General features: G+C 36.5%; 1 protein-coding gene across 1 annotated transcript; it reads right to left on the bottom strand.

Moving 5' to 3' along the window:
- Nucleotides 1-2,010: 2,010 nt before the first annotated feature.
- LOC306856676 (blue-sensitive opsin-like) lies at nt 2,011-3,063 on the bottom strand (the record flags this gene model as incomplete). The annotated part of the gene is made up of 1 exon (XM_079396059.1): nt 2,011-3,063. One exon carries the CDS (start codon nt 3,061-3,063, stop codon nt 2,011-2,013), a length of 1,053 nt encoding a protein of 350 aa, XP_079252185.1.
- Between the last annotated feature and the right edge of the window lie 7,692 nt (nt 3,064-10,755).

The following is a 10,755-nucleotide window of genomic DNA, read 5'->3' as shown; positions in this document are numbered from 1 at the left end:
AACAAAAAAAAATTAATGCTTGTACGATTTGGTCTACAGCAAAATATTGAAAAGGTAGAACTCATGATTTTCACTCAACACATGAAAAGGTGACTGTGCAGAAGAACAACATGCGACAGAAAGCTCTTTAATATCTGGCACAAGACAAAAGTAGTTGATTCATTCCTGGAATGACATAGTGTTAGTTGAGCTACCTGGTGTGAATGGCTGTTATTTTGACCTCATTTTGGTCCTACTGCTGCATCCAAGAATAGAAGGCCTACATTATGGAGAATGAAAAAACAGGATTGGAGTGATGTAAACTACAGACACTGTTGCTTTCCTTCTGTACAAAAGTATGCTGACTTCCCAACATCCAGATCTGAACAATGTGCCAAGCACTACTCTATCTATCTATCTATCTATCTATCTATCTATCTATCTATCTATCTATCTATCTATCTATCTATCTATCTATCTATCTATCTATCTATCTATCTATCTATCTATCTATCTATCTATCTATCTATCTATCTATCTATCTATCTATCTATCTATCTATCTATCTATCTATCTATCTATCTATCTATCTATCTATCTATCTATCTATCCTTCTGTTTATGCAGGCATGCTAGCATTTGTGCCCTTGTCTTCTGTTTATGCAGGTTTGAATTTGTATTCTGTTGTACACCAGGGGGAGGGTAAGAGGTTTCTGGGTTGCCATAGTTACCTCAAGGTCTTTTTTTTTTTTTTAAAGAGTTTCATAGGCATTTGTTTCCAAAGAGCATGGCACAAAAACCTTAAAATGCCAATACAAATCAAAGAAACATTGATTGCACTTTAAATGTTTAATTTTCCTTGCTCACATAACAGACAATGCATTTGTTTGTAGTTGCATTTGGCAGTCAATGTCATTATCTTAATAATGTCACTATGTATCTTGATCATTGTAAGAAAAAGACATTTTGCAGTTTTGCAACAAACTTTGATATTGTAGTCTAAATATCAGTACATAAAGTACAGTAAATCATTTTAACGTTGTGTAAAATCTACATTCCCCTTTACATTTAATAAAAAAGTGATTCTTTGAACACCTTTGTATTTATCTCAGTCCTATATAGCACATTCTTTTGCAGCTGGTATATGGTAACATTGTTGCAATGATCAATATTCAGCTATAATCTTACTTATATTCATTACTTCTATGTACTGGCACTATGTAGCAGTGTTATTTGTTCTGCTCAAATTCATGAAACTAAATTATACTAAATTCTACAGTTTTCTATTTTAAAATGTAATGTATTTGTGTGATGGTAAAGCTGAATTTTCAGCAGCTGTTAACTTCACTGTACATTGTTACATGATCCTTCAGAAATCATTCTATCATGCAGATTTGCTGCTCAAGAAACATTTTCATTATCGTCAATGTTAAGACAATTGTGCTGCTTAATTTTCTGTAGAAACCATGATATACATTAGTCAACATTTGAAGTGGATCAAAAAAAGTTAATCGAAGTTGTCCTAAGACAAGAACGCATTTTGGTTTTAGGTTTTAGGACAACTTTGGTGAAAGGTTTTGGTGCAGGAAAGGAAAGGAAAGGAAAGAGGACACTTCAAATGTTGACATATATATATATATATATATATATATATATATATATATATATATATATATATATATATACACACACACACACAGGAATCTTTGAGGAATAAAAAATATTATATGAAAAATGTTCTTTTGTAACAATATAAAAATTGTCACTTTTGAGTAATTCAGTGTATCCTTGAAGATTTTTGAAGTACTAAAAGTACTAGTTAAAAGTGCTTTTCTTGTCTAATACATTTAATTTTATGTTCCCATCTACAGTCTGAGCTGTACTGAAATGTCTGTCCACTGAAATATCAGTAAACAACCTGACATGCCAGAATTGTCCCATATGTCGTTACAGGAAAGTAACTGTCATAGGTTGCAGACAGCTGAATTTTATATTCTGTAAATAGCCCAGAGCATGACCCTCAGGCAGAAGATTAAGAGCTTGAGACAGATGAGGTCTCTGTCTTGGACTTCGAGGTAGAACTTTCTTCCTCCTCATCCTGGAAAGGATCTTTTCCAAAGCACAGTATTAACATCATGGAGTGACGGAACTGCTTATTCATGAAGACGTAAATGAGTGGGTTATAGAGTGCCGAGCTCTTGGCGAAAAATGCTGGGATGGTCATAAAAATGGGGCTGAACTGACTTCCCTGGTGGGTGAAGATATACCAGGCGACGCTGGCATAGGGCAGCCAACATATCAGGAAAGCGATGACCATGAGGATTACCATTCGAGTAACTTCTCGCTCGGCCCTCTGAGTAGTTTCCGATTCTTGCTGCTGGGCAGCTGCGACCTTGACAGTACAAAGCAGACGGCCGTAGCAGAAAGAAATTATGATGAGAGGAATTGAGAAGTGCACAACGAACATGTAGATGACAAAAGACTCGTTCTCAGTCTCAGGATTCAGTGTGTAATAGTCCACTCCACACGAACACTGCAGGCCCTCAGGGATGTAACGGGACCATCCGAGCAGAGGCGGGACAGCACACGAACAGGCCATTGTCCAAGTAATAGCGACACCGAAGGTGGCGTGGAGTTGCGTGAAGCGAAATTTGGAGAAGGGCTTGCAGACAACCACCCATCTCTCCACAGCCAAGACGACCAGAGACCAGAGTGCGATCTCACCGCCGAGAGTAGCAAAGAGACCCTCCAAGTTGCAGCCGGCACGTCCTAGGACGAAATATCCGTGTAAGGAGGTGTAGAAGGTGGTCGTGAATCCACCAAACACCATAAAGAGATCAGCCACGGCCAAGTTCAGAAGGATGTAGTTCAGGGGGGTTCGCAGCTTTTTGTTATCGATTGTCACATACAATGTGAGGCCGTTGATGAGAATGCAGGTCACGATGAGGAAGAACATGTATGCGGCGACACAGTAGAATGCCAACGGTGAAGCCAGGTAGTATTGTGGGTACTCATAAGGGCTGCGCACCACGCCAGTCACATTGGACATGGGAACGTAAAAGTCTGGTCCCTCCGTGCCATTCATGATGAACGGTTTGTTTGGTCTGGAAAATTGAGCACACTCCGCTCAGGTGCCTTTAAAGGGCAGATTATAGATTAGCATATCTGAGTGGTCAGCAGAATTGTGGTTCAGGCAATGCTTATCTTAATCTCTGCCCTACACTTACATGCTCATGGTGTGATCAGGTTATGTGGATTGAATCTGTCTACATCAATTGGGTTAAACAGATTAGTTGGTGCGTAGAGCAATTTCTAAAACAACAACACCTTGCATTGTCTCCCTTTTTAGTATTTTCATCTTTAAATAGCTATTTATAATTATCTCAAAGACAGCTAAAGAGCATAAGAGTAGACAAATGAACATGAAAATGAACTGTACACAAAGTTTTTTTTAAAATAAAAGGTAAAGATTATTTTTTAATGTTATGTATGTGGTCTTGCTTCACCAGTGTTAATCAGTTGATTTGATTTCTGATTTATAGCTTTAATACTAACAATTAGAGTTTGACCCTATAGCCTTGAACACGTTTGAAACTTACGTGCCTTAAAGTATTATCCACTTTAATTCACAACACCAATATAAAAACTGTTATAAAAACTTGTTGAATCTTGATATATAGTAAGAGAGGGAAAACTTTTTCATCATCATCATCATTCATTTATTTATTCATTACATATTTCTGCTTTTCAAGATTGTCTAGTTGTTGACTAAAATTTAGGCTTTGTAGAGATGCTATTTAAGGAAACTCTTGGTATATTTCAAAATAAATAATTTAAATTTAAGTATATACTATATATATATATATTTATATATTAATTTCTTTAGCATATTGCTATAGCATATTATTTATGGACCACATTTGGAGGAGTATGAATTTTTCAGACAGTAGACAACTAAGATGTAATGTCTGACAATTTATTTGCATTATTATTTGATTTCAATAATAATAATATTTGATTTCAGTTTTAGTCAGGTTTTACTAGCCCTGGAGACCTATGAAGGCTATAATTCAATAACTCTCTCAAAAAGAAATTCAAAATATGCATTTATTTTTAAATGCTTTAATACCTTTTCCATGAAGAGACCGTGAAAACATGATGCCACGTCAACAGAAATGAAGAGATGAGACTGAAAAAAAGGTTAAACGCCAGTAGACAACATGAACTCTCTGTGCATTTCCTGGTCAATAACTTCCCACGCGCCATCTTATGGTGAATATCTGAAATGGCAGTTTCTCTACAACAGCAATTCTATTCATTTTAATTGCCTATGGATATCTGTCTTGACAATTTATGCTACTTATGACTACATCAATTAGATGTGTGATCAAAACATAGGCAGTTTTACAGACTACAGCAATGCTATATTTAGTGCAATGAATAGAGTAAATGGAAAACAATGGGGTCCTCCTTTGGCACAATGCAGGCACGCTCTCTACTGCTGACACACAACCCTGCAAGTGTGTGAAGAAACCCTTCAACCCACCAGGCAGTCAGTAAATTTGTCATGAGCTCTATATGCAATTTATTTAGAATTGTTACATTTCGAAACTGGTATGATACAGCACTTGAATTTACTATGAATTCAGAGAAGGATACACCAATCCACTTCACAGATTTGTCTCATTGTAATAATACATTTTTGTTTACTTAGATTTAATTCAATATAATTTCACATGCATAAATCAATAAAATGTCAGGCTACTCCTATTTTATTGATTTCTGTCAGATTCTATTTAGCTGAATTTGTACATACAATTCAGAACTGTCAATTCACAACTCTTGATGAGCATTTGTACATGCACTTACATTCCAAATGTAGGCACACTTTAATACTGAAGTGTTAACCTTTCTTTTAAAGCTGTACAATTCTTCGTATTTTCTTAAACATCATTCCTTCACTCTCCAGGAGCTTATGTAGGGCTGGCTGCTTAATAGCGTCGGCTTCTTGACTTTGACGAGAGATCTGGCCTGGGAAGTTGAATTATTTTATTCCGGTAGTGTATTAAATTATCTGTGCCTGTGACACAGAAAGACAAAACAAAGGTCTTCTCATATCAGCAGAGCTTCTTGTGTGTCTTAAACAGCACTCTTATCTCTCTCTCTGGGTCCTTTAGTGCTTGTTCTCTGGATATAATTTACAGGACTCCATATTATTCTGTTACTGATGATCAAAAGCTTTTAGTGTTGATTGGTGGTAACGGTCTGTTTCTTTGACACGTACTGGGTTGCCTCTAACCAAAGGCAGGATAGCGTGTTTAGGCACCATGCAAGTTTTTTGTTGTTGTTGTTTTTATAAATTCTAAACATAAAGTTATATCCCAGGCGTTTCATCATTTGCATACACTGCATTTATGTATGTACAATCCACCATCCATCACCTATTAGGGGTCTTGCAGGAAATGAATCATTGCCATTAATACAGATCTTTTGCTGAGTGAATCAGATTCTTAGCTGTGCCTCCCACTGAAATGTAATACCAGAATATGATTCTGTCACACTTGATGGCCGTACTAGTTCTTTGGTGTTAGCCTGTATTTGGTTTGTGCCAGACATAACATTTGGCTTTCAGGTCAGCTTGAGTGTTGTCAGACTACAGTATTTTATTTTGAAGTGTTTTAGGTTCCATCTCCTAAAGAGCAGTGTGAAACTGCTGATGTCTGGATAGTCTCTCCAATTTTAGCAAGAGAGCGTTGAAACTCAGTGTTGCAACTGACCTGACAATTGCTCTTCTTGTCCAGTAGCTCAATTTGTCCGGGTTGTTTCTTTCTGTTTTGCCACAGTAGACCTCAAAAATATTCCCTTAGAAGGTTTTCCAGGTATCTGCCTAATAAAATCTTAACATCTATTTCAAATCAGTGACTAACGGCAGCATAATAATGTTCATTTAATTTTTGTTTGTTTAGTTGTAATTTTTGCTTTTTCATTTTTTATTTTAGTTTTCATTTGTTTTTAGTAATTTTACATACAGTATTTTATTTCAGGTACCATTTCTAATTTCTTTCAACTTTTTTATTTTATGAATAATTAATTAATTTTTAACTTTATTTAAATTAGCTAAAGTTATTTTTAAAAGTTTTTAAGTTAACAATAACAACACTATATTAAAATAATAGAGGATAAATACATTCTAAAGTCATGTTATCAGATTGATGTAGAGTTTATCATCATCATTATTATTAGCACAATTTTTTAAAAGAAAGTAACTGTCATAAGTTTATGAAGTTTTACATGCTGAATACGAAAATTACATAACTTTTTGTGTATCAACAGTGCTTGTGAAAGGCTAATCTGTTATTACTCATGCATAAAAATTATATGAAATATGAATAATACTGAGCAAACAAACTGTTACCTAAAGTAAGTCATCCAAAATTTCAGAAATGTATGTTGGATTATTTTTTGTCTTTTATGACTAATAGTCTCACAATATTCTAGAATGTTTCAGAAAGAATCATCAATAAACCAAATTTGTAGTTAATGAAATTTGGAAAGTAAGGGCTAACTGAAATCTATTTATAATTTTTTTCTATATCTGTATCCACTCACTTGCACTAGTGTGCATGTTGTGATTGCAACATGGCATTTGTATATTTACTGAGTTTGGGTCCAGAAAGCTGAAATAAAACACCATGGGGTAGTACACATGAGCAACACCACTGACACTCAAGCTGTCTTCTGCAAAGGAAAATACACAAATGAGACAGACACCTACAGCTGGAGGGTTGAGAAATACCAACATATTAGAAACAGATTTGCCCATTTTGAGACAGCAATCGAGTCAAACCAAGACTTGAACCATCTGACATACATTTCTGTCAGCATTGGTTAAGGTGATGAGAAGGCCTAGTTTGAATCTGCAGACTTTTGACTTGTTCCTGTTCTGGTGGAGAAAACCTGCATAATGTATGCAAACCTGGTGAAATCTGAGCTGATTACACTTGCAATGCCCATTCAAAAGTTTGGAGTTTAGGTGATTGTTCTATTTTAATTTATTTTAAAATGTAATTTATTCCTTTGATGGCAAAGCTTAATTTTCAGCAGCCACTACTCCAGTCTTCAGTGTCACGTGATCCTTCAGAAACCATTCTGATATGCTGATTTTTAAGGAGTAGTTCAATTAGACTGAGATGTTGTAACTATAATCCAAGCTATAACCTTGATTTAGTTGGAATCTATTGACTCAAAAGTGTTTGGTAGCCGTTGTGTTAGACGTCAAGTTGACAAAAGACGTACAAGCCAGGACTCTGCTGTGAATCCTTACATGTGAACAGTCTCACTCCCCCACTAGATTCATCAGACAGACTGCTCTCACTGTACAGTTCATTTGTAACACTGGCCTGACTCTAGGGGTCAGTTGAACGGTCTCCCTAATGTTGATTAATCAGTCACAGTGAAATAGTGACAGATTGCTTGGACTCGGAACAAGTGATAAGCGAGCAAAATACAAGCAGAACAGACCAAAATGTCTTGGCAGTGAAGAACAAAAATGATATCTGGAGACTGTCATTAGATAAGTTTGATAAGATGTCCACAGAAGATATTGGTCTTAGCTGTTAACTGAATTCTCACTTCCAGAGACACCCTTGTCATTTACTAACATTTATTTCACTGTGCAGTGAGGCAGTGTGTATAGTCTCATAGAGTTGGATCTCACTGTAAATGTTCTTTAAGACGTGTCTATCTTTGTAGATCTGCAACAGCGGGCGTTTGAATGTCAAATATCAAAGCGATGTTATCAACCAGCTTGGTAAGTTTTTTCAAAGAGGTAGATGTCTTCCTACAAACTTTAAGGATAACATTTTTGGAAAGGAAATATCTTCCAGAAGACGCAGCATTTATGTGCTCCATCCCTTGATCTAATCATCCACTTTCTTCTCCAACACTATCAAACTTGGTCATCTTCTCGCCTTTCCTGCTTCGGGACATTTGGCAAGGCTGCTTGTCTCTCCTTTTTGGATCTTTCTCTTCTCCTTGTCTGCCTGGACTTCCTTCCACAAATTCATCTCAAAGTTCGTCTACATGTTTTGGTTAATGAATCTGGTTTATGTTTCAGCTATTACGGTAAGGAGTACTAGTAGGGAGGAGGTCGCATCCTCCCAGGATGATTACATCTCCGATATGACAATGCTAGACTGCTGGGAGAGGCGTGTGGAAAGACCTGCACAATGAAACTGAGGTGGGGTCACTTACGCTAAGATGACACTGTCACATCCCATTCATGACCTTTAGACACGTTGTTAAACCATCTAAGAGGTAGGAAGTGATGCTAGATATGGAGGTGTTCACAGGATGTCCTGAACAATAATAGGTTGGGCTGACAGGAGGAAGTGACTGGGCTACATGCTTCTGACGTTGCATACGAGGGGAGGTAGCCGGTGTGAATGTTATGAGTGCCGAAGCGGCCCAGTTCTGTGGGAAAACCCAAGTGAGCATGCTCAACTGCCTTGTAGAACAAAGGCCACTGGTTGTGCCTCTCGGGACAGGCAGCAGATCTCATTCAGCACGCCTGCTGTGAGAGCAAAAAATAGAACGATTACACACTTGCTAATACACACAAACCTTAGCCAAAATACACAGAGCATTTCTGAGTAGACCAGCTATGATTTCAGGAGTAAAGTCAAAAATTGAGAACTGCAGTAATATAGGAACGGCCAGGGATTGTTTAAATATGTGTTCAATATTTATTTCAAACTTTGATATAATGTTCCAATATTTATCTGGTCAAAATTAAAGTTGCTTTTGAAATCTATATACTGGGTAAATATTCAAGTAGGCTACAAAGAGTTGTTACATGGCGAGTTGTAATACTGATGGTTTACACTTTGTACAGCATTTATTTTATTTATATTTGTATTTTTAATGCATTTATACTTGTTCAAGATTACAAATGCATAAATAAATGTAATTTTATTGAAAACATTTTCATTTAAAAGCAAAAAAGTAGGAAAGGTTTTATTCTACAACTGCAGACAAGTTGGTAAAATAATACATAAACATTCCTCCCTGTATGTTCAAATATGATATTTAAAATATTTATATTTAAAAATAGTTTTTATTGTCTATCCTGTAAATCCATTTTAAATATAATATGTGACACCAGTCATCAGAAAGCTGAATACATAAGCTTTCCATTGACGTATGGTTTGTTAGGATCAGGCAATATTTGGCCGAGATGCAACTATTTTAAAATCTGGAATCTGAGGGGAAAATCTAAAATACTGAGAAAATCGCCTTTAAAGTTGTCCAAATTAAGTCCATAGGAATGCATATTACTGATCAAAAATTAAGTTTTAATATATGTACGGTAGGAAATTTACTAAATATCTTCAGGGAACATGATCTTTACTTAATATGCTAATTATTTTTGGCATAAAAGAAAAATCAATCATTTTGACCCGTACAATGTATTTTTGGCTATTGCTACAAATATACCCCAGCGACTTAAGACTAGTTTTTTGCTCCAGGGTCACATATTGTAAAAATGTATGTGTCAATAATTAAATGCATAATATACTGTAATACAATTATATTCAAATTTAAAGTAAAAATAAAGTAAAAGTCTTTACTGCCAATTTCTCATCTTATTAATTTTTGCTGGAAAAAACATTAATTTTGTTAAAAAAATAAAAAATAAAAATCTTACTGACATCAAACTTTTGAAAAGTAGTGTCATTTCTAAGCAGTTAAACTGGCAGTGTTACAAATCACCAAATTAGCTGATACACAATTTTAGTTGATACACTCAGTTTACATGGAAAATAGATTTTGTGGTGTTTCTTTTTAACACTTTTTATTATAATTATTTTTGCTTTAATTTTGCTGCTATGTTCTGTTTTGCTATTACTTTGTGCAGTGGGTTCAGAGTTATTAACGTAACACTGCACAGAAGTACACAGCTACCATAAAACACATCTCTACTAAACAAAGGTTGCTTTAAACTGACATTACGCAGATTATTGTAAAATCCAAGTCGTTCCCTCAGAGTTATAGCTATTCCGTTAACAAGATGGCGCCGCTGTGTTCGGACGCCGTGAGGTTCGCTCCACCGAGAATTTGCTTCTACCTTCCTTTTTACTTAGTTTTACTTTCTCTTTTTACACATCTCACGTCGGCACTGATCACCTACAACATAGAAACACTTTTGGACATTGGAAACCGCTACACCAACCTGTTTCAGGACACTTTATCCACGAATCCTGCGTGGCCTCTGGAGATTCTTCGGAACGCGGAGATAAACAACACCCCCCCGAGGCGACGGATCAAGAAACACCGCGGGAAGCGCGCTGGAATTCGAGTCAGACTCAGGAAAAGGGCTCACAGTCCTCCTCTCCCAAGCATTCTCCTCGCTAATGTCCAATCCTTGGAGAATAAGATGGACGATCTTAGAGCCAGGATTAGTTTCCAACGGGACATTAGGGACTGTAACATCCTTTGTTTGTCAGAAACGTGGCTTTCGTCCTCGGTCCCGGACACTGCTGTAATGCCGAGTGATAACTTCTCTGTCTTTCGGACGGACAGAACAGCAGAGGCCGGTAAATCCAGGGGTGGAGGAGTATGTTTCATGATCAACAAGAAATGGTGTGACCCCAGGAATATCTCCATTCTGTCGCGTTCCTGCTCGCCTCATCTGGAACATCTTTCCATTATCTGCCGCCCATTTTATCTGCCCCGGGAGTTTTCATCGATCATTGTTACTGCTGTGTACATTCCACCA

This window comes from Barbus barbus (genome assembly GCF_936440315.1).
Source record: "Barbus barbus genome assembly, chromosome: 37".
Lineage (NCBI taxonomy): Eukaryota > Metazoa > Chordata > Actinopteri > Cypriniformes > Cyprinidae > Barbus > Barbus barbus.
The sequence above is the reverse complement of the archived record's forward strand: the minus strand, read 5'-3'. Positions and strand labels throughout refer to the sequence as shown.